This window comes from Puntigrus tetrazona, chromosome 14 (genome assembly GCF_018831695.1).
Source record: "Puntigrus tetrazona isolate hp1 chromosome 14, ASM1883169v1, whole genome shotgun sequence".
NCBI lineage: Eukaryota > Metazoa > Chordata > Actinopteri > Cypriniformes > Cyprinidae > Puntigrus > Puntigrus tetrazona.
This window is the reverse complement of record NC_056712.1, coordinates 6,233,055-6,257,377: the sequence shown is the minus strand read 5'-3', so window position 1 is coordinate 6,257,377 and position 24,323 is coordinate 6,233,055. Positions and strand designations below refer to the sequence as shown.

General features: G+C 40.6%; 3 protein-coding genes across 9 annotated transcripts in view; 2 read left to right on the top strand and 1 right to left on the bottom strand.

Moving 5' to 3' along the window:
• Positions 1-504: 504 nt before the first annotated feature.
• LOC122357860 lies at positions 505-4,589 on the bottom strand. 2 transcript variants are annotated; one of them, XM_043257487.1, is made up of 7 exons: positions 4,460-4,589; positions 3,292-3,983; positions 2,730-2,860; positions 2,384-2,535; positions 2,164-2,315; positions 1,935-2,017; positions 505-1,850 (listed from the first exon to the last, which is right to left on the bottom strand). In XM_043257487.1, the coding sequence occupies exons 2-7, from the start codon at positions 3,972-3,974 to the stop codon at positions 1,774-1,776; spliced, it is 1,278 nt and encodes a 425-aa protein (XP_043113422.1). In that variant the 5' UTR covers positions 3,975-3,983; positions 4,460-4,589; the 3' UTR covers positions 505-1,773. The 2 variants fall into 2 exon arrangements, with proteins under 2 accessions (XP_043113422.1, XP_043113423.1); XM_043257488.1 differs by having other exon boundaries at positions 4,347-4,475.
• Positions 4,590-10,357: 5,768 nt separating this feature from the next.
• Positions 10,358-19,270, top strand: LOC122357384 (NACHT, LRR and PYD domains-containing protein 3-like). The gene is given in 7 exon segments (XM_043256745.1): positions 10,358-10,842; positions 10,845-12,241; positions 12,534-12,707; positions 13,705-13,875; positions 14,757-14,930; positions 15,914-16,080; positions 16,642-19,270. Coding segments are annotated over 7 exon segments (2,487 nt in total). The 5' UTR covers positions 10,358-10,446; the 3' UTR covers positions 16,650-19,270.
• Positions 19,271-19,459: 189 nt separating this feature from the next.
• rps6kal (ribosomal protein S6 kinase a, like) overlaps positions 19,460-24,323 on the top strand; it is a 17,255-nt gene continuing 12,391 nt past the window's right edge. Inside the window, exons 1-5 of one of the 6 annotated variants that reach the window (XR_006252468.1) lie at positions 19,460-19,667; positions 22,443-22,499; positions 22,972-23,088; positions 23,777-23,858; positions 23,958-24,038. Coding sequence is in view for 4 of the 6 variants with exons in the window: in XM_043256746.1 (XP_043112681.1) it covers positions 19,602-19,667; positions 22,443-22,499; positions 22,972-23,088; positions 23,777-23,858; positions 23,958-24,038 (403 nt within the window). In the remaining 2 variants the exon portion in view is untranslated. Of the gene's footprint in view, positions 19,668-19,816; positions 19,911-22,442; positions 22,500-22,971; positions 23,089-23,776; positions 23,859-23,957; positions 24,039-24,323 lie in introns of those variants that run through there. The other 5 variants (XM_043256746.1, XM_043256747.1, XM_043256748.1 and 2 more) reach the window with 5 other exon arrangements.

The following is a 24,323-nucleotide window of genomic DNA, read 5'->3' as shown; positions in this document are numbered from 1 at the left end:
GTGATGTGCTCAATCGTTTTATTCCTCATTAAGGAGTGGGCTGTAGCATTTTGAACCAGTTGCAAATGTGAAAGGCTCAGATGAGTATGATATTTGTCCACAAGGGTCCTAAACTAGAGGACAGGCCTTTAACCAAACCGGGAGAGCTAAACAGAATCTCTTCAGTCTTGTTTTCTTTTAACTGGAGAAAATTATCACCCATCCAGCTTTTGATGTCATTTACAGAAGCAAGCAAGTCAGATAAGGACTTTGACACAGGTTTAACTGGCTTGTACAACAGCATTATCTAAATAAATGTGATATGGGACCTAGTAAAAGTCCAAAATTAAATAATGAGGAAGCAATTATAAAGCGAACAATATCGGGCCCAAGACGGCGCCCCGTCAGTAAGAGATGAATCAGACCGACCCATCTCCACAGAGAAACTCTACACAGTAAAGTAGGACTCAAAGATACCCTCTTCAGTTCTAAATCTGTTTAAAAGAATGCAGTGATCTACTCTATCAAAAGCCGCACTTAACTCCAACAGAACCAAAACTGAAGAGTAGTTCACTGCTCTTAACAAGGCTCTTAAACCGGACACTATGTTCATCAGCTTAAGAGCACGAGATAGGACGGAAATGTGAAAATTTTGTCCACTCGACAGTTTTTATTCAGATTTTGAAACATTTAGGGAAAATGGCAAACCACATAACCTGAGGGTTTAAATACAGACTAAGTGTAATCAACAGAAAAAAGAACAGGTGTGTTAACAGACAACAAAGGAAACTAAAGATGACTGGGAATTAACAGGAGACCCATCAGAACCCTACACACGTACCAGCTCAACAGATGACTCTTAAGTATGCTGCGGTTTGAGAAGGCAGAAACAATTTTAAACCAGGGTTTTCAAATGATGGCCCTTGAGTTTATGGCTCCTCTATTGTTAATGTTTACTCCTTAAATTCAGTTTTCATGTTCTTCACCTCAGAACACCGCTGTGTAATCTCAAGCTCATTCCTCCACTCCACACATCAGCAGTCTGCTCGGTATGAGGGAGAGAAAGGTCTGAATCAGGAGCTGTAGAGTAGGCCGAGTACAGTAACAGTGTGAATACGTCCCTTTCAGCTCTCACCGTCTGTGCTTTCACTCGCTGCACAGAAAACATGAAGCACACGGTCCACGCTCCCACAAACACATTCAAGATCATTTATTGTAAATTGTTGTTCTTGTCTGATCTTAAAAACGCATGTGGTAAGGATTTTACAAAGTAACTGTTACAGCAGAACCTTCCCAGCCAGTGCACCAGGTGAAGAGACAGAGACGAGTGTTGAGCTGCACACGGCAAAGAGGGGAACCTGGCATTAACTGGACTGAAGAAAGCTCTTTTGCAGGAATAAACCCTGTTACTTCTGATTCAACTAACTGAACTATATATAGACATATATATTTATTACCAGATCTGCAAGAGACAGCAAGTGTAGTAAAACAAATGTGCAGGAACAGTAGAAGACACAAAGTGAACTCAAATTCTTAGATTTCTTACAGTTTCTGGTTAATTGTGAATCATCTAAACCAAAAAGAGCACAGGCTACAGTGATAAACATCAAGTATTTCCTGTAATACAAACTCTCTTGTAACACTGTACAGGTGTTCACAAAACTATGAAGAAAAAAATCTAAATCAAACAGACTATGAAAACTGCCCAGCTACAGTAGATATTGTATGTATGTCTGTGGTCGTACAGTAATGAAGAATGACTAAAGCATGGAGGTTTTCTGATCGCTGTGAACATCATCTCCTGTTGTGACTGTAACAGGAGATCAGGTACTTCTCCCATGTCTGCTGTCTGCTTCGTTCTGGGACGTCACCTGAGAAATCACATCACACCTTACTGTAAACAATTACTGTCCGCCGGGTTATCATCTACGCGTCATGTGATGCTTGTCACTTACTTCTCTTTAGGCTCCTGAGTGTGTTACACTCAAGAATGGCAAATCTATTCTGAGCAAGTCTCACAGACAGAGAGTCTCCTCTCCTGAGAGAATCAAACACAAAGCACAGATATGAGAGATTACCACCGATTAGGAACCAGGAAAACATGTCGCAGTCCTAAAGAGAAAAGACATCAATGTGCGCGCGCACACACACGCACACACACACACACAGACAAACCAGCATTACCTCATAGCGCCAATCTTTCCCTTCTCCATGAAGAGTTCAGCCAGAACTACTACTTCTGGGTAAAGCCTGGCATAAAGAGTCTTGTTCTGCACTTTACTCTTGAACCAGCTGATGGCTTCAAAAGACCATGTTTCTCCATTCACTGGCCTCACCTACAACACACGAGTTCAAATACTGCTCACTGCGTTCAAAACGAATAAAGAAAGCTGGAGTCACTCACATTCACCAGAGAGACCTGCAGCGCTTGTACGGGTATAGATGCTGCTTCTCCACACAGTTCCTTAACATCCCAAAGAGAGACGCAAACAACATCTCCATAGTCAATCCTCCTGACCTCCACCCTGACGTCGGAGCAACCTCCGCTGCTCTGCTCTAAAATAATCAGCAATATTTCATAATTGACAAAATCACAAATGAACCTAAGAATGAGCTTTCAGTGGTCATGCATTAACTCGCTCCTTCCTGGTCAAAAGCATCAGGAAAGAAGTAGAGTTTGACGGATGAAATCATAAAATAAAGTCTTACATTTTGGGTGAACCGCGGATTTTAAAACGTCTCTCTCTCACCTGGACTGCTCTGAAAGATTCTGATGATCTGGCCGCGGCTCCACATCTCTTCCTTGAGAAACCAAACCGTGACATAAACTCCAATGTCTGGGATGAGGTTCATCTCCGCAAAAGATCTGCTGCTATTCCTCCTGTTTAATCATGATGAAAACAGAGACGGAGACACCAGTATATGCCATAGTGCTCAACCTAAAAAAGTTAATTTGCTGGAAATCCTCAAACATTTAGATGTTCATCATCAGGTCACTTGATCACTGATGGATCCTCTGCAGTGAATGGGTGCCGTCAGAATGAGAGTCCAAACAGAAAAATATACACAGATCAAAAGCATCATTTACAATCTAAACTGTCCTAAACAAGTGGCTTAGAACTAGAAGACAACAGGCGATGGACTATGGAGTGTGTTTTGGTTTATAGAAGGATGTGTTTCAAGCTTTGACTGGAATGGTGTGGATTATTGTGATGTTTTTAATCAGCTCTCATTCTGACGGCACCCATTCACTGAAGGGATTAGAATATTATTTTCAGCCAGTGTTAATTTTTGGATGAACTATCTACTCACAGCATGATTTCAGAGAGTTCAGAGAGACGTGTGTCCTTGTGTTGGATGAAGAACTCGTTGGGGTTAACAATGTGGCTGATAGTAACTGGCATCTCCTCAAACCTGCGACTCTGAAACTCTGGGATTTGGACATGTGCAGGGTCCAGGCTTTGACCTTCCTTCAGACGCCACGCTTCTTCTGCTGAGGGACACGTACTTCGGCTCCAGAGGTCAGGAACTTTACACTCACCTTGGGAATTATAATCTGTAACTCCATCTGGGAACGGCTCTGACAAGACCTGACCTGAGAATATATGCCCAGTGTCCCACAGCTCGGTGTTTGAGGTGATCGTCCAGTGGCCGGAAACCTCAGCGCTGCTTGCTTTCTCTGCAATCCCAGGTTCAGGTGTGTTCTCCTTAGGAAAGATCTTATTCTCCGCGGCTCCGCTCAAAGCCGTGACTCTCTGATCCACAAACGCCGCTGCACTGAGGTTTAGTTTGAAGGATTTGACTTCATCAGCTGATGACAGACATCCAGATGCTTGATTTCTGCTTGTTTTCAGAAAGTGAACTAGCTGAGAGCTTGACATCTTCTGATGGCGAGATCGGTCATTCCCAACGTTTAGCTGGTTTGGATTGGGATGAATCTGATTTAGGCTGAAGAGCTGATTTTGACGGCCTCTCACAGGTTTTCTTTGATTCATGTTGATCTTCTACAAAGAATGTTTTGGATCAAAAACATTAAACGTGTGTCATGACACTGATGCTGCAGGTATTTTTACTCATTTCAGATAGAAGTACTTGATTTGTTGGAGGTTTAACGTTTCTTTTATCATTTAAGCAATTATTTAAAGATTAATTAAAAGAAATGTGCCTAAATATACCAGGTTTATGAATAAATAAAATACATGGGCTCCAGATATTTAAATGTAGGAACAAAAAAATCCCATTAACTTTCAAAGACAAGTGTAGCTGGTTGTGAAACTATCATGAAGTTAAAAACAAAAGAATGTCTTGATCTCAAGGTTTATAATGTCACAGATAGATTTTTCCGGCTGAAAATTATTTTCAGTTACCTTTGGTCTGGTATAAGAACACTTGTTGAATACAAAGAATTAACTAGCAAACCTCACATACTCGTTAAAACCCAAACGTCAGTCTTAAAATGAGCTCAATTAACGTTAATCACCTTCTCCGCGAGTTTCTTCGTTTCTCTGGGCTGAATTGTCGCATGACGTCACGCAACTTCCGTTCTGCCTAGAAGCAGAGCGTTCTTACTTCCGCCGGAGCACCCGGACATGACTCGAGGGTGACCGCTGCTGTCTGCTCCTCATCCGGGCATCTCACACGAACCTACCGAACACCGATCGGAGATTCGCGCCGCAGATTCCCGCGGTCTGCAGTTAGAGAAATACTCAAATAAACGTGTCATAATAAAAGTCATGTAAATGGAGTAATAAAAAGCTTTTTCATTCAGTAATTTATGCGCTGTTTTATTCAGCGCTTATGTACATAGTTCAAAAAATATCAATGTGCTGTGTATTTTTTTTTCATTCAGAAATGATAAATATAAGTTTACATAAGAAACTTGTACTGCTTACTGTTAATAACAGATGTGATTAAATAAATATAGAACAAGTCATAGCTTTTTTTTTAAAGATCACATTGCATATAGCATAACAAAAATAAATTGAAATCGATCATAGTAATAATAATTCACAAAGAACAGGGTATAGTCTAGAACGAGCCTTTGGTTGACATTTTTATTCTTGATCAAGATAATTAGTTTCTTTTCAGACCACTTGCCTTGTAATACAATATTTAATTTATTTTCACATACTAAATAAAAACAAAATCACACTCTTTTTATTGCCGAACTATACAGGGAATGTAATTTACACAGGGTCCAAGGAATGACTTAAACAGGAAGGTTACAAGGATTTAGTTTGGCCATCAGCAGGTTACCCATCTAAAGTAGATGCAGAAAAATATTGGCAAAAGAATCCTACTGGAAGAAGTACATTAACATTATTAATCTTAATGCCTAAAATAATGAATAACAGTATAACGGAAGTACACGGCTTTGGGGGAAAGCGGAAGTTAGCTGACATCTCTGTAAAAAGGGTTATGTTCACTGTTTAAGCAAATTCTAAGTAATGCTTTAGGTGTTGTAATGTTCTGAAGAATGCTGAAAGGTCTATCAAACTCAAATTTCTGTAACAAAATTTGATCTTGTTAACCTATAGTAAAAATATATAATGCAAGGATTTGCCACCAACCTGCAGTTAGGGTTACCTCTTAGACTTAAAAAGTTAGTCACAGGTGAAACTCGTTTAGCTAATCATCCTAACTAGCTCATAGCATGTGTATAAATAGTCACAGCCGACAAACCCCCACACTTTAACTGTTTTTTGGCAATCCTCCTCTACCCCAACTCCTCACTTGTAATCTAGTTCTCATCCCATGCTTCACAGGGGGATGTATTTTGGCCTCAAAGCCCTCCCCCAGGACAGCACGCCAAAATATGCTTAACATTTGCTTAATCAGATTATATGTAAGGGTTGTTAAATTGTTTGTAAGTTTGTAGACAAGTTAGAAGTTGTTTGAAGAGGCGATTGCTGCTCATCTGTGCCCTCCACTGACCTTGGGGTTGAAAGCCCATGTAACGCATCCATCTAAGACTATCCTTAGCATACAGAGCATACAGGGGTTATTCAGCAGCTGGCCAGGCTGGCTCAGTGCTTCATACGATGGCTATACTCCAAGTGTTCCAGGCCAGTCTTCTCCAGCCAGAATAATGATGCCTTCGAGGAGCTGGCTCTGCACACTACCAGGGCAACAAAGCTCCTTTGGCTGAGAAGTAATGTTTTTATTTTATTTTTAATTATGAATCATCTAAACCAAAAAAACACATTGTACAGCAATAAACATCAAATATTTTCTACACAAACACTCTTGTAACGATGTACAGTGTTCACAAACTACTAGTGGAGGGCAGAAACAGGGTGGGAACAAGCAGCTCGGGGAGCTATGGCAGATCAGCCTCCATGGCCTCAGCATCGGCCCTCGGCCTATGGCAACTGGCTCCAGAGTGAAGATAGCTGCTGGTAACTCCAGCAGAAGTGCCATATCCAGGAGCTCTGAAAGGGTCTCTGGAGTGGACTGACACTGGAACAGGTTCATATTTTTTAGTAGGACTTGTCGGGTCTCGCACTTTGCAGACGCTCCCTTCGGTCTTGTCCCTCGGCGCATGCGCACGCAGCTCGGCGTGTCCTGGCGCGGAAGAGTCGTTTCAGGGAAATTAAGTTACGGCTTGATGTCTAAATTACTGCGATTGGAAGAGGATGTACTTTGTGTAATAACAAGGGTTAGCCCGCAAATTAATTGATCCCGGAATTTCGAATCTATGAATAAGTTGCCAACTTTACCGAAATGAAAGACAGTGGAAGTAAATGTTCCTTTGGATGTGATGTTTTTCCTTTTAAACAGTCAGTTTCGTATGAACTTTTAAATGCTTAGCCCTGAGTTTAAATGTAGCTACTTGATAGAAAAGTCGCTGGATTTTGTCAATCTGTAGCATGTAGCTGATTAAATGCTGATCCAGGTGAGTGCTCAGGTGTTCATTACACGTCACTTCCTCATAGGAAAAATACCACGTTGATTTTTCTTTTTATATCAGTCACATTTATCAGTCACGATAAATTTAGAATCTTCTTTAGAAAGTTTACATCCATTTGAGTACATTTGAATTCTTGCACTTTTCCCAGTAATTTTTTCCTCAGCAAAATATTTTAATAGAAAAATAGATCGTTTCTGTCACTATCTGTAAGAGGTTATATTATTTCAAAATCTGTAAACGTTTTGTGTTGTTGCCTAATTTTCAGCATAGTTTGCTGTGCAGGCAATGACAATATATTTTATTATTAAGAATATATATATATATATATATATATATATATATATATATATATATATATATATATATATATATATATATATATATATTTAGTCTATTAGAAATGTAACTGTAAAAATTCTGAAATTTAGTGTTTTAGTGTCATTAAAATTATTATGAAGAAGAAGAATCCAAGGCACTTCTTCTGGTCCAAAAAGTTAAAACAGTGTTTGAACCCCTAACCTGACCCCACTTGACTTTGATATTCTGCGTAATCAGTTCACAGCAGTGATAGAAACAACTTTATTAACTCTACTGGGAGGATCAGCTGACAGTCAGTTGATGCTGCAGTCACATCGTGGTCTGCCTGAACTCCACTTGAGCTCCATTCATCGCTCAAACTAGATGTATTATAAAGATGTTCGGGGTGGGGCTCTGTGGAGTAGCCTATAGTGTGTCCAATCTAAAGATGCTGTCCTTCTTGCAGGTTTGGAGCCCTCAAAGTCTATGTGGCTATTGAGAAAGTTAAATCCTGCATGGACCCCAACTATACCCTCCTAGGACCTTAGCAGAGACCATCTAAGCCTTTGCCTTCAGTTGAGCTGAAGTTTTTACTAATGAAAACTGTGCTCCTGCTTTCGCTGGCCTCCATCAAGAGGGTAGGGGACCTGCAAGCATTTTCAGCCAACAAATCATACCTAGAGTAAGAGATGGCCGACTCCCAGGTAATCCTGAGGCGTCGGCCCAGCTATGTGCCCAAGGTTCCCACCGCTCCTGTCAGGGATCAGGTGGTGAGCTTGCAAACGCTGCCCCTGGAGAAGGCAGACTAAGCCTTAGCTTTGCTTTGTTCTGTCCAAGCCTTAAAATGTTATGTAGACCGGACACAAAGTACCAGGATCTCAGATCTGCTCTTTGTCTGCCATGGAGTCACTGCTCTATGAGGTACAGGGTTTGCTTTGTCCCCTCACTCTACTAGAAGTATTGCATCCTCCTGGGCTTTGGCTCATGGTGCCTCAAAGGCAGATATTTGTAGAGCTGCGGGCTGCACGAGACCTAACATGTAGCTTGATTTTATAGCCTTTGTGCTATCATGTGGAGCCTTTATCCTCCTGTGTTCTCACCTCAAATGGCTAGAAGCATTGAGAGGCCCTGGCTTTGAGTTGGCTTGCATTAACTGCTCCAGAGAGTCCATAAAGTAGACCCCGTTGTCCCCTTGGCTGCCAGAAGTGCATCAATTCTTATAGGTACACTTGCTCAGTTAGGGATTTTGTAGGATTACAGTCAGGTGTATGATCAACCAATTACACCAAACAAGTGATGATCATTAATGTCAGACATAGGTTGAAACCCAATCATGAACTGAATCAGACGTTTAAAACTGGGTAAGTCTGCTACCAAGGTGAGGTTGTGAAAGACAGTTTCATGCCATGCTAAGATTCAGCACAGCAACAAGACACAAGGTAGTTATACTGCATCAACAAACAGGCAACGTTGAGGATCGTACATACAGTGCAGCAGATGAAAGATACATCACGCTTATTATCCTTCGAAATCAGAAGATGTCCAGCAGTGCCATCAGCTCAGATTTGGGAGAAACCAGCAGGACCTAGGTACATCCATCTACTGTCTGGAGAATTCTGCCTAGAAGTGGCCTTCATGGAAGAGTTGCAGTCAAAAAGCCACACCTCTTGACGTGGAAACCAAGGCCAAGCGAATCAAGTATGCATAAAAACATGGGAACTTGCAGAAAAATGGCAGCAGATGCTCTGGACTGATGAGGCAAAATCTGAAATATTTAGCTGTAGCAGAAGGCAGATTGTTCGTCGGCTGTAGAGTGGTACAATAATGAGTGTCTGCAGGCAACAGTGAAGCAATGGTGGAAGTTACTTGAATGTTTGGGGCTGCATTTCTACAAATGGATTAATGGTGTTCTCAATGCTGAGAAATACAGGCAGATACTTCTCCATAATGCAGTACCATCAGGGAGGCGTGTGACTGGCCCCAAATTTATTCTGCAGCAGGACAATGACCCCAAACATACAGCCAAAGTCATTAAGAACTATCTTCAGCGTAAAGAAGAACAAGAAGTACTGGAAGTGATGGCATGGCCTCCCACAGAGCCTTGATCTCAACATCATCAAGCGGGTCTGCGATTACATGAAGAGACAGAAGAATGAAAGAAAGCCTACATCCACAGAAGATCTGTAGTTCGTTCTTCAAGATGTTTGGAACAACCTACCAGCCAAGTTCCTTCAAAAACTGTGTGCAAGTGTACCTAGAAGAATTACTGTTTTGAAGGCAAAGGGTGGTCACACCAAATATTGGTTTGATTAAGATTTTTGTTCATTCACTACATTTTGTTCATTTATGAAAATAAATGTTTAACATTTCCATTTTTGAAAGCATTTTTATTCTTTATTTACTTCCATTTTTAAAAACTTTTTGCACAGTACTGTATATAATATGGGTCACTTTTAGACACTTTCGTTTTTAAAGTAGTTCCAGAATAAAATATGGTTGCTCTAGATAGTGACTTCTTTATAAAGCCTCTTTGATTAAAATATTTCTCTATGTTAATGGAGAAAGTTGATTATTGCCATTTCACTAGGAATTTCCCCTTCATTAGATCCCTTAGGTGTGTCGAGGCAGAGATTCTGCTTGGTTCTACAGGTTGTTGGTCGATCCTTTGACCTCTTTCTCTCTAGGTGACAGGTGAAGGTCCGGTAGTATCCCCTTGAAGGAATCATATTTCAACATGATTCTAATCTTTGAGCTCTCCCCAGTGGTTGCTTATTAGGATTTTTGTGTTTAAACATGTGTTTCAGACACCAGCCACACTGATGCAGATTCCCATAGCAGCGTAGAGGGCACAGTGTCTCGTTCTCTCAGGGAACCATGGTTACATGCGTAACCTGAGACCATTTGTATAACCACAGTTTTATGGTTAATTTTCTTAAAATTTTACCAATAATTAAACACTTTTGTACAGTGCAAGTTAAATTATCATGAAGTGCTCTTGGTTGGTTAACTATAATCTCTCTCTTTTATAGTTAAATTCAGCAAAAGAGAACAGAACTAGAGCCCAGCAGTGTGTCTGTGAGGATTGACGTGTCTATAAAACAGCCATTGGATTTTAAGAGAGAAGATACAAAGACTGTTCTCAGGTCTAATATTTCTGTTTCTAAGATGACATGATTATAATACAGAATAAAAAATACATTGTGGTCATTAGCTAATCTAATAATGTATGTTTTTAATTTTACAACAATAAAGTCCTCAACATGCTTAGAGCAAATCTGTTGAAGAAGTTTGAGCATCTGTGTGAGGGAACAGCGACGCAGGGAAAGCCAACACTCCTGAATGAGATCTACACAGAGCTCTACATCACAGAGAGTGAGAGAGGAGAGATCAGTAATGAGCATGAGGTGAGACAGATTGAGACACAATCCAGGAGAGCAGCAACAGAAGACACAGCCATCAAATGCAGTGACATCTTCAGATCTTTACCTGGACAAGACAAGGACGTCAGAACTGTGCTGACAAAGGGAGTTGCTGGCATTGGAAAAACAGTCTCTGTGCAGAATTTCATTCTAGACTGGGCCAAAGGGAAAGAGAATCAGGACATCCACATCATATTTCCACTTCCTTTCAGAGACATCAACTTGATGAAGGACAAAACACTCTCAGATCACTTTCAGATCTTCTTCACGTCTTCTTCCCTGAAACTAAAGAAATGGAAATATCCAGCGATGAATATAAAGTGTTGTTCATCTTTGATGGTCTGGACGAGTGTCGTCTGTCTCTGGACTTTAAGAGTAAAGTGAAACTGTGTAATATATCTGAGTCAGCCTCAGTGGATGTGCTGCTGATGAACCTGATTGTGGGGAATCTGCTTCCCTCTGCTCTCATCTGGATCACCTCCAGACCAACAGCAGCTGATCTCGTCCCCTCTGAGTGCGTCCATCGAGTGACAGAGGTACGGGGCTTCAATGAGCCACAGAAGGAGGAATACTTCAGGAAGAGAATCAGTGATCAGAGTCTGGCCAACAGGATCATCTCTCACCTGAAGTTCTCCAGGAGTCTCTTCATCATGTGTCACATCCCAGTCTTCTGCTGGATCTCAGCCGCTGTTCTTGAGAAGATCTTGTGTCGAGCAGAGAGTGGAGAGATTCCCAAGACTCTCACTCAAATGTACACACACTTCCTGATCCTTCAGACCAACATCAAACATGAGAAGAACTATGAGAAGAAGGTGACAGATGAAGAGATGATCCTCAAGCTGGGAAAAGTGGCTTTTCAGCAGCTTGTGAAAGGAAACCTGATCTTCTATGATGAAGACCTGAGAGAGTATGGCATTGATGTGACTGAAGCATCAGTGTACTCAGGATTGTGCACCCAGATCTTCAGAGAGGAGTTGGGCTTGTTTCAGGGGAAAGTCTTCTGCTTTGTTCATCTGAGCATTCAGGAACATCTAGCAGCTCTATATGCGTACCTCTCCTGGACAAACCACAACAGAAATGTGTTTGACGAAATCATCAAACAGCGTTTGTGGTCTAAAGTTAAGGAATCTTTTCAACTCAATTCATACGGACATGTTTCATCTGAGCTGCATCAGAGAGCTGTGGACGAGGCTCTACGGAGTACAAATGGGTGTCTGGATCTTTTCTTGCAGTTCCTTCTGGGTTTGTCAGCAGAGTCTCATCAGATACTCCTAAAAGGTCTACTGAAACAGACAAGAAGCAGATCTTACAGCAATGAGAAAACAGTTGAGTACATTAAAAAGAAGATCAGGACCATTAACTCTCCAGAAAAATCCTTCAATCTGTTCCACTGCCTGAATGAACTGGGTGCTCAATCACTAGTGGAGGAAATACAACAGTATCTAAAATCTGGAACATTAAAGGAAACCAAACTCTCTTCATCTCAGTGGTCAGCTGTAGTTTTTGTTTTACTAACATCAGGGGAAAAGCTGGAAGAGTTTAATATAAAGAAATTTGTTGAAGGAAACAATAAAGCTGAAAAACGTAAAGTTCTTCAGAAGCTGCTGCCTGTGATTAAAGAATCAGGCTCAGTTGAGTAAGTATCATTTAGAACAATCATTTAGCTGCAAAATACTTTAATAAAGTCAAAGTTGAAAGCTCATAAATATTCAGTGATATATATAATTTAAACAGTAATATTATTGCAATATTTGTCTTATAGGAGACTTTTGCATTCTGTCAAATTGTAGATTTCTAATTATCAATCAAACGTTGATTTGTACTTTAAATGTGTGCTTAAATCATTTACCTTAAATAAGGGATTCACTGCTAAATTGATCTGATCAAAACTAAAATGAGAGAGTAAGGAATGTCGTTGTTTTCTGCAGCCTGAGGTTTTTTGGTGTCACAGATGAAGGTTGTGCTGCTCTGGCTTCAGCTCTGAGATCAAACCCCTCACACCTGAGAGAACTGGATCTGACTGGAAATAAACTAGGAGATTCAGGTGTCCTGCTGCTGTCTGCTGGATTGAAGGTTCCTCACTGCAAACTGGAGACACTGTGGTGAGGACTAGGGGATGCATTTAAAGAAACTGTACTGAAACATACTCTCTAAATACACATATATTTATTGCAAAACTGCTGTTTGGCTCTTCATTCTGTTGGCCTCTGTTGAAGTCCACTATATGGAAAACAATTCTAGAATGTTTTTCTCAAAAATATTTTTTATTTTTGACTGAAAAAAAAACACAGCTTGGATGACGTGGGTTTGAATAAATAATCAGTAAATCTTAATTCTGGATTGAACTAATCCTTTAAGTGCAATAATGAGTAATTCAAATATCAAAATCTACCATCTAGATTAGAAGATAGCTATTATTCTAATTACAAAGAAGTAAAACCTAAATTCTGGAAATATATGGTAATTTATTAATAAAATGAAAACTAAAAGACTTTCAAATCACATGAGCCAATATTTTATTCATAATAGAACACAGAGAACATAGCAAATATTTAAATATATAATTTTCACTTTAATCCACTAAATTAGCTCATTTCAAATTTGATGCCTGCTACAACTCTCAAAATTGGCAGTATTATCATTTTTAGACCCCTTTACCTTAATATACCCATTTTATATTGAATACAAAAGGATATAAAATTCAATTGACTGAAATATGCAGAAAACTAACAATTTTCATAGCAACATAGCATTTAAAAACATTTTTATAGTCGCTGATCCTGCCTCAAAACATAAACATAACTATCCCTCTAAAGTATAAGAAAAACATAACAGACAGATAAAAGCAATTTCAATCATTTATTTATTGCAGAAATGTCAAAGTAACCCAAATAATGACATTTTGCAACCACAGTCCTCTCTGATGGAATACAGTAGGTTGCAGAGTAGAATTTATGTTGTTGATCGCTGAAAATATCATCCAGATTATTTTCTCGATCCTCTCGAACTGCTCACATCATTCAAATACACCTAACCAGGAACATGGCATGTCACAATCTGTGAAGAATGAGTGTTTGATTATAGTGTTGTTCTCTACAGGTTGGGTTATTGTGGCTTCACAGAGAAAGGTTGTGCTGCTCTATCTTCAGCTCTGGGATCAAACCCCTCGCACATGAGAAGTCTACATCTGTGTGGGAATAAACTGGGAAACTCAGTGAAACTGCTCTCTTGTGTGCTACAGAATCCTCTCTGTAAAATGGAGAAACTGTGGTAAGATCATACATGACACAAAGGATTTGTAAAGTGCAAAACATATCATAATCAAGACAAAGTATCAAGTCAAAAACAACAAACTGTAAACACATTGGCAATTCAAACTTCAGATTGGACGCTGGATCCTACAAGAAGAGAACCATTTTGTATAGTATCCAGAACCCATTAGCAGCAAGTCTTGCCTGGTAGCCCAAACTGTATGAGCAGTCATCTAACGGTCGAGAGAGAGTAGAAGAAGAGTACGGGCCGGAGACAAAGTGATGATAAAGGATCAAATGAGTAGAGATTATTCAAGAATCTTACTTGTGAATGCCTCAGTGCTCAGACTTTGTGTCTGTAGCATAAAGCTAAGTGTTATTATACAGGTAATAGCAATACAAAATATAATAACATAATATAGTTGACCGATCAATAAATGAACCAAGTCAAATGTGTTTATAAATAGTTTAAACGGTTATTATAAATTCTTAAATGTAATGATAAAATTAATAATTGATTAAAAAAATTATAAATGCATAAATAAAAAAATTATACAAAATAAAGTATATGTCATGATAGGATCTTTCATAGTTTATTTCTAGACAAGCCATTAATTGTTAGTATTGGCACAAAAAAAGTGTAGTTACTGTCAGTTCAGCTGATCCATGTTCAGACCTTAATAAAAGAGATGCTTGTCACAAACAGCTTCTTGGGTATTAGGTATGGTTTTTCTCTTGAAACAGCAGCACACACACACACACACACACACACACACACACACAAGGTTAGTGTAAAGAATCCCTTTGGATGGTTAGCATCAGCAGGAGAGGTTTAATAATGCAATCCCTGCTAAAGTGTCTGATCCGAGCGAGTGAAGAGTTTGTCATCGTTCTCTGTAGGTTGTGGGACTGTGGCGTCACAGATGAAGGTTATACTGCGCTGACTTCAGCTCTGAGATCAAACCCCTCACACCTGAAACTTCTGTATCTGTCTGAGAATAAACTCGGAGATTCGGGTGTGAAGCTTCTCTGTGCTGTCCTGGAGGATCCTCGCTGTAACCTGGACACTCTGAGGTAAGGTCATCTCTGTTTAAGACTAAAATCAGTTTTTTAAATAAATGTTCAGTAAACACCAATAATCGGCACAAATGAAAGATCAAAAGAAATAATGCTATTTAATTTATTTACATTCAATTAATACTGGTCCATTCCACCAACTGGGCACCATAGACAAAATATGCAGAAAACATAAATACATTTTATTGTTAAGCGAAGTGTCATGCACATCAGTATAACTGTAAATGTAAAAAACATAATTAAAACTAAATAATAAAAACTACCCAAAACACTGCATTTGTTACATGTCCCCAGTCTTTACTGCTACATTTTAACATGAAATATAATATATATTAATAATCATTCAGATGTCATTTTTATTTAGCATGTTTGTGTACCCCCATATCCCGTCTATGCTTTAATTATATTTATTTTTGCTAACACTTTATAATAATGTTCAGTTGCAAGTCATTCATAAGTGATTATTTAATGATGAACTAATTATTTACAAAACATGATTATTCCTTCAAACAATTAATTGATACGTTAATATTTTTTATGTGTCGTAGATTGTTATAAATAATTTACAAGTGATTAGATGATGAATAACTAATCATTAATAAAGCATGGCTATATGTTCACAAATGATGATTAGTTGGTTCCTGGAAAAGATCAAAACTGCTCAGTAAAGACTTTCAGAGGACTCTATACTCACCCCATTCCACTTATAAATGCCTTAAAACTAGACGTAATTATAAAGTGTTACCAGGTTTGATTCCACACAGCGAATTAAGTTTTTAGAATAAATTAATAAATAAATATCTTCTGACCCTAAATCCAAATATCTCTGCCTGCCTTGGATTGTTAAAGACTGTTTTATTTGAGTTTAACCTTCGTTTTTGCTATAGAAAGCAACTATGACAGTTACAGGCTTTCGGGATTATTTTTGGAAGCAAACACGATATCCCCCATTCAGCTTTGTGTGTCATCGCTCTGTACAGGTTGTATAAGTGTGGCGTCACAGAAGAAGGTTGTGCTGCTCTGAGATCAAACCCCTCACACCTGAGGCTTCTGGATCTGTCTGGGAATAAACTAGGAGATACAGAAGTGAAGCTACTCTCTGATCTGAAGGACGATCCAGACTATAATCTGGAAACCTTACACTACTGTGAGTGCGTTTTTATTTAAAGCTTCTTAGTGTGTAACCACAGAAAAGCATGCTTAACAGGGATTAATATGAAAAGCCCTGTTAAAAGGCTCTCTCTAGTGGCGGATGCATTGAGAAAGATCATGCATGTGAAAAGCACATGTGATACGCTGTCTCGCTCCACAACAAGACGGCTCCAGAAGTTGCGATACGCTGTAGGTAGTGATTATTAATAACTGTGTGCATGCATCGGAGAAAAGTGGGTTTTATAAGATTCCCGACTTGTTTGGGAACGATTATGTGTAGATTTCAGAGGAGCCGAGTGATTGGTTTGTAAATACACTCGATAGAAAACATAAGTCATGCCTTGTTATTAGCGAATGATGAACTTCATTACAGAATGATTATTCACAAAGTTTGTAGGGTTCCTGTGTCGTTGAGATAGATAATCCATTATTTGTTCTGCACCAGTTTATATGTAAAGCATAGTGATTCATACCTGTTTAAGCTTTGTGTTGTGCTAAAGATTATTTCAACTACTAATGGTGAGATGCAATGTTTAATCTTGTTGTGTATTTACAGCCATATAGATGTCAAAGAAGAGTGTAACCCCATGCTGCAACTACTACACAGTCTTAATGTGTCTGTGCTGCTGAAGAGAGTTCAGAAAGCTGTTCAAATTGATTCCTGACCAACGCTGCCCTCTCCAGAAGTTCAAGGACCACTACCTTAGTGACCGTGAGCTGCTGACCCCTTCCCTGACGCCAGCGGGACCAGCCATCCTCCACCTGGAAGACCACTGCTGAGCCAGAATAACACCTTTAGAGATCATCATGCTTTAAACCAAGAGGATTGTGATCTCAATTCCAACACACTTTCCAACCATCAAGACTTTCATCTGAGATTGCATCTGGATGAGAATTCTTGGATACTCTGATACACTAGTACTATTAAGAAAGTTATTTTTTGAGTTTGATATGAATTTTCGCTGGATAAAACCGATTAGATATTGACTACAATGAAGACGCTGTAAAACTCAATACACTGTGAACAATCAAACTACAGCCTCCCGTTTTAATCATCACAGACATGAGAATAAGAGATGTATCGTAAAATACAGATAGCCTTGATTGTAATGGGAGAATGAGATTCATTTATCAATATAACGGTTGTTTCCCTGATTATAAAGCTTTTTTTCACTAGTGGTTACGTATTTTTTCTACAATGACACTTAAATCTTGCATTTCTTATTTTGTTTTCTCTTGACATTTTAAAGCTCTTTTAGATACAGATTGTTTTATACTCAATGCATTCAGAAATGATTCAAATCCCCTTCACTTTGATTCATTTTGTTGTTGCAGCCTGATATTGCAATTGTTTAAATTGTTTTTGTACTCCGTGTCCCGTGATGACAAAGTGAAAACAGAATTTAATCTGAAATATTCCATTTACATAAGTACTCTTAGAACACTTCAAAATCCTCTGAGGTACCTTTCGTTCTTCTTGATCATTGCTGAGATGTTTCTACACCTGGTAAATTACATGATAGATCATTCATCAGCAGAAGAGACCGAGGGAAAACCTCGAGCTAGTCGAATATGACTACCTGTTCATTCAGAACCTCAGACTGGCAGAAGGTTCGTCTTCCAGGACAATGACCCTAAACTCAGAGAGAGTGGCTTATAGACGGTTCTGTGAACGTTCTGGAGCGGCCCAGCCAGAGCTCTAGAACCCCATCAAACATCTCAGGAGAGACCTGAACACGGACCTCATCCAATCTGACTGAGCTTGAGAGGACTTTCAAACACGAATGGCAGAATCCAAAAATGCGCCCAGATTTTATAGACTCTTCCATCCTGGTAACATAAATGGCTAGTAAAGAGGTTTGGTTTAATTTGAGCCAGCACCTAACCATCAGTGTAAAAGACTAAATCATGTACTGCTATAAACTCATTTAGCAACGTATTCCAACGTTGGGATCCCTTCCCAGTGAATGCTCCTTGCCCTTATGAAGTTCAGTAAACCCTAATCCTAGTTTCCAGTTTTGAGCGATGTTGCTTAGGCACTTTTCACTTGAGAATGGATAAGAAATATCTCTCTGGATCATTTGGACCGGTCTTGGGTCCTGTGTCTCACCTGGTTCAGCGTTCAAGGTTTCCTCACAGCATTACTGCCTCCTAGTGTCATTTCCCTTTGTCCCAATGTAACGATCAACTCGTACATAAAAACCAGACTTGCTGGTGTTTATCCATCACAGGACTTGTCAGTATAATAGCAGTGAATGTCTGAATCACTACTTCTCTTCTGAAAAAGTGGGTGTCTCGCAAAGAGCGCTGGCTATGTGGGCTTTTCCAAGAACCTCGAGCCGTCTCAGACCGCGCACCCCACCAGGAGACGACTCCGGTCGGTGTAGACCCAGTGCGGGTGGTTGAGGTAGTTTAACGCTCTCTGAATCACCAGACCTTTCAGCATGTGACCCCTCCACACGCTCAATGAATAGACTGTGCAGCGATCTCGTGATGAAGGCAGGCTTTCTCCAGATGCACTGAGATAAAGAGTCCTCCAGCTCAACCTGAGGATCTCATTCAGCCTCATCCACCTCTTTCTCGTCTTTTCTCAATGCTTCTGGCCTCATTCGTGTCCAGATGTAAAACCGTTTGTTTTAATGAATTGTTTTAATTATGAACACACTGGTTTGTGGTGCAAAGAGTTTAACTGTCATTCTCATGATTTACCTAAATAACTTACCCCTGCGTAGAGGAAAGAGGTGGATATTCATTATGTGATTGGAACTTGAATATGTTTTGGTCAACAGCTAAATTGATAAAAATTGTTCTTTGTGTACATGGATCTGTAAGTAAGACGCTATAGTGTGTCAGGAGCCAGGGGTTTAAATGTCAAATGTAATATATGTTTAAATCTTTTTTTTTTATTAGGTTGTCTGTTTATTTTATTGTTACATCCTTTTTATATTTTATGAAAAAAGTCAAGTTTTGGATGAGGATAGTGCCTTTGAGAGTCTCTTCTTCAGGGAGTGTATTATTTGATAATGTGCTGTGTGTGCATTGCAATACATTTTTTATTCAATACATTCACTCAAAAGTGAAAATTCTGCCATGAAAAACCTGCATGAGTTTTTTTTTCTTGTGAAGACACGGGTAACCAAACCATTGACCTGCACGGTATCCTTGTCCTTGAGTGTGAACTAACCCTTAACTAACGCTTGAATCACGTCACACGCGGACCATCCACCCGATGTAGCGTAGAGGTAGCGTAGAGGTAGAGGTAGCGTAGCTCGGCGTCGGGACGCTGTTTAAAAGGCCTGCTCTCCTCGACGGGGAAATCCTCCGCTGAGTTGCGTCACAATGACGTCGGCGCTGGCGTCTTCAGCTGGCGCGCGCACAGGCGGCCATATTTGAGCGGATCGGGAGCGCAGCAGCGGCCCGCGCGTTCTATCGCTCGCGTCAGCCGATCACACGCGCGTTTAACGGACACACACGACGCGAAAGATGCCTCGCGGGACGCTCGTCTAGCTCGACCGCATGACGTCCTTCGGCGCCGCGCAGGAGGCCTCGCGCGAAATGGAGGTGCAGAGCGTCAGCAGCGAGGTACGTCGCGCACGCGAGCGCGTCCACCGGCCGCGGCGGAGACTCGGTGCGTTCGGCGGCGGCGGCGGCGGCTTTCTCTGCGCTTTAGCTGATGCGAGCGGCGCGGGCGCGCGCACGCAGTGTGGAGACTCGCGTGACGACAGCGTTAGCATTAGCCGTTAGCATCTGCTAAGGATGCTTCTAGTCAGTCTTTCGCAGCATTGAAGCAAACGGTGCTCCAGTCAGTGACGTCGCGTGCCCGAGGTGTGTAAGGCGAGCTTGTTTGTGTTGATGATGATGATGATGATGATGATGGTGCTGATGGTGATTAGCCTGCGCTTGTTGATCGGATTCACCTTATGAGTCATGACTCAAGCGCGCTCACGAGAATGTCAGTGTAAACTAAGGTTAGTTTTATCTGTGTACCGCCAGAGTCTCCTCTGATTCACTGATCAGACTCCAGAGCTTCATCTGTCTGTAGAGCTCACTTTCTGTGCTCTGTTCTCCGGATGAAGAAATATCCGTCTTGTTAGCGTTCATGGATTCGAGGAGAAAGTCGACCTGTGCCAGACCTTTCTTTTAGGTGCAGGGCTCACATCTAAACTAAACACACACTTAATCCACGAACCCGCTGGAAAGACTTTGCTGGAGTGTGGTGTGCAGCGCTGAAGGATGCTGTCGAGATGAGTTCTCCTCACACAGGATTATTCACGACAGATGTGAGAGTGTTGTGTTAATGTGTGTAAGTGTGTGTTTGTGTTCTCTGGTCCTCCAGGATGTTGTCTCCGACTGAGGCCGACGCTGCCCTTGCTTTTCAGTCTCCTCTTCTTCCGTGAGAGATGCGTGCCGTACGGTCCTGGTTCTGATGCAGGGTGTCCGTCTGGGCTGGGGATGTTGTGGAAGAGCTGAATTTGGGGAAACATTTAGGATAAAAAAAGAAAACGCAGGAAAAATAAATGTAAAAATTTGACCCCCATATTACAGTCGCATTACGTTTATTCATTTAGCAGATGCTTTTATTCAAGTGATAATTATTGCTGAAATATTAAACATAATAATAAAAAAGGTTACCCTTGCAATATTATTGTTGTAAAGCAAAAAATATTGCCCTTTACTTGACCCTAACTCTTTAACACCTTTAGCAGATGAGGTAAACGAACTCTCTCACACACACACACACACACACACACTCTCTCACACAACACACACACACACACACCCGTTCCGGGGACAGCAGCATAACCTCTGTGTTAGGACAGTGTCTTAAGAATTAGTCTGAGCAACAAGCTTTTGGTGTAATCAGGTTTTTGCGACCGCAGCCCTGTCCTGCAGAGAGCCGGTTTACTCAGTAGTGTGTGGAAGTAGTGCACTAGTGAGCATCCCGGCGGTCAGGGTTCTGTTTTGGTTTGAGCAGGCGCGGTTGAATGAATGCAGACGGTGTGTGTGTGTGTGTGTGTGTGTGTGTGTGTGTGTGTGTGTGTGTGTGTGTGTGTGTGTGTGTGTGTGAGCGGTGCTGCTAAAGTCAGTGTGAATGTGCTCCAGCTAATTACAGGCAATAACATTCGAGAAAGACCTAAAATAAGAAGGTCAGTGTTGGTGGAGTTTGAGGTTTTCTCGTGAGTTCTTCAAACCCTTGATCCCGGCGCTGCACGTAGTAATTAAAGGGTTAAAATCAGCTTTATTTGTTTGTTTGTTGAGCGGCGCTGGGGTCCAGCTTTCTGAATATTCATAGATAATTATTGACGGCACGAGTCTGAACTGTGATGTACTGTCTCGGTGGAGTGTTCATGTTAATCTAATCTGTTCTGTCTAAAGCAGATAGTTCATTGTTGGGGAAAAACATGTGACGTGTGGCTTTATATTAGATCAGTGCATTACAGTAAGTCTTATAACGGTCTCATTAATGTTAACTTTCCAGTGAAGAGGAAGCGCTCGCTGCTCCTGATTGAGCTGCTTTTGTAGGTTTAATACTCGATGCTTTTGTTTAGATGCACGTAATGTTTTTTATTAATTTGTTCTTCTGATTACTTGCATCTTTGTTCTAATGTTAATAGAGGTGGATAAAAAATAGCTCTATTGTGATTATTAATATAGTGATTGTTATTAAGAAGAGAAGTAGAGGGAAAGAAGTAATGTTGCTTCGTGATTTTGTTGCGTGATCTTCTTCAGGAAACGTTAACTCCGTTGACTTCAGGCGGATGTAGTTCATCACAGGTCTTTTTAACGGAGATTGAGAAAATAAAAAGACCTTTTTGAAAATATTTCATTTTGTCACAAATACTGCGTGGTGCTCGCTTCAAGGGAGTGACTGAAATGTGCTTTATGACACTCGTTTCTAACATTATTGTAATGTAGCGTTATATTAATGCATTTTTTTATTTATACATTAGAATAATATCCTGTACCACTTAAATAGAATGGGTTTAAAAATGCATTGCAATAATGACGCAGACAATTCAGACGTATTTAATGCTTCAAGTTCATAAACAATGTTATGAGACTCTGTGTGTGTGTGTGTGTTTTGGGAAAATGCTTGTAATGGCAGAAGTTAGTTATAATTTGTTCATAAGTTAAAGCTCTGTAAGTTTTGTCACTCTTTAGCCAGATGTACTTCTCTCACCGCTCTGAATATGAACTCTTAGAGATCACGACCTGATTCATGATGTTCTCTCTTATTATAACCCTGTACTCTTTGACACGGTTACGGACTGCAGCTTTAACCAGTGTTTTAAGCTAATCAACAAATCCTAAAGATCTCGATCATTTAGAGGGTCATATACTGTGTGTGTGTTTCAGGTGAATGGGCATCAGATGATGGATGAGCCGATGGAGGAGGAGTCCTACACACACTGTGTGAGTATCCTTCTTCCTCTCTGGATCACTTCCTTGGAGGCGTTTGAGAGTCTCCGCAGTACAAACACTCCAGTGGCTTTAAGTCAGTTAAATGAAGAGCTCGGTTCAGACCTCACACACATACGCTTCTCTCTTCTCACAGGATGACGTGAAGATGCACGTCTTGTGTTCCTGTGAATGGTGTCTGCTGTGTAACTGATTTTAAGTCGAGAAGGAAATCAAATGTGCATCATTTAGTCTTAAAGTGATAGCAGCGTAATAAACCTGACGCTGGCGTCATTGCAAACTTAATTTTGGTCAACGCTCAGCCTATTTGTTAGAAGGTAATGTTTAGAAACATAACTACGGTTAAGTGTTTAGAAGATAATCAAGGAAAAGCCTTAGTTGTGAATGAAATGCATGTGGAGAATTCAGCCCCAGCCGTCTGGATCTGTTGTGGAGAGCTCCGCTCAGGATCTGTGTCTGTGTGCAGGACGAGGGCGCTTATAAAGAGATTCCCATCACTCATCACGTGAAGGAGGGCTGCGAGAAGGCCGATCCCAGCCAGTTTGAGCTGCTCAAGGTTTTGGGACAAGGCTCCTTTGGGAAGGTCTGTGATTCTTTCACTTCATACGTGCTGAACACGAGCTTCACGGTTAGCTGAGGCTTTGTTCAACATGGAGAACGGCAGAGCGATTGATTCTGTGACTGCAGCCTCGTGAAGGTCACTGGAGATGAGGGTTTTAATGACGTCAGTCAATCCTAGACGTTAACACTACAGAAAGTAAAGTGCTGCGTTGTCTTCTAGGCTTGTTTTTGACGTTTTAAAATGATTTTTCTCAACATCACCTCACGTTGTTTCTTCTTTTCAGTTATTTTGTGATTGATCTGCACTTATCAGAGCACACTCATAGACTTGGATCTGTGTCTGTTTCTCTGAAATGCTCTTATTGTTTGATGCACCCAAAGAAAACGAATCCTTTGCTTCATTATGTGTTCCTCAAGCCATCTGTTTGGTTCTGTACAGATCAGTCATGCTATAAATCATTCACTTTTTTACTTTTTACTCTTAATACTTTTATCTGTGCATTTAGTAACTTGCACTATTACTCTGAGTCCAGCAGCAGTAGACGCCTGCCCTAGTGTGAAGCAGTGCTGAGTTTAGGGTGTTTAGTATGTGGTGCATATGGTGATATTTCACAAGCTTACAAAACATGACTCTTCAGACTCATGTAATATAAGAAACGCTCTCCGATACAGTTCCTCCTTCCTTTAAACGCCCCGGGATCTGTCCTCAGGTGTTTCTGGTGCGGAAGCTGATGGGTCCGGACGCCGGGCAGCTTTATGCAATGAAGGTGCTCAAAAAGGCATCTTTAAAAGGTCAGTGAGTGTCTGCAGTGGTTTCTGTGATGATGTGCTGGTGTTTATTCCTCGTCTCTCTCTCTCTGTGTGTGTGTGTGTGTGTGTGTGTGTGTGCAGTGAGGGACAGAGTTCGGACTAAGATGGAGAGAGATATCCTGGTGGAGGTCAATCATCCTTTCATTGTGAAGTTGCACTATGGTAAGGCTCCTTGGAGGTTGTGTGTTGTAAGAAAGCTGCGTCTTGTCAAGCGTTTAGTGAGCAACTTCCAGTTCCAGGCCCTGTTCAGTGAACACTGTGGTGTTGTCTGGTCCTCATGATATAAATCCATGATTTTAGAATAACTTCTAAAGTATAAACGAAGCTAAAAACACGTTTCAGATCTCTTGACCTGTAGGTGGTGCTGTTTCTTCAGATCATAACGTCTCTTAAGTGAACTTGATCACCGGACAGATCCGCATACAGGGCTGACCAAAACCATTTCAG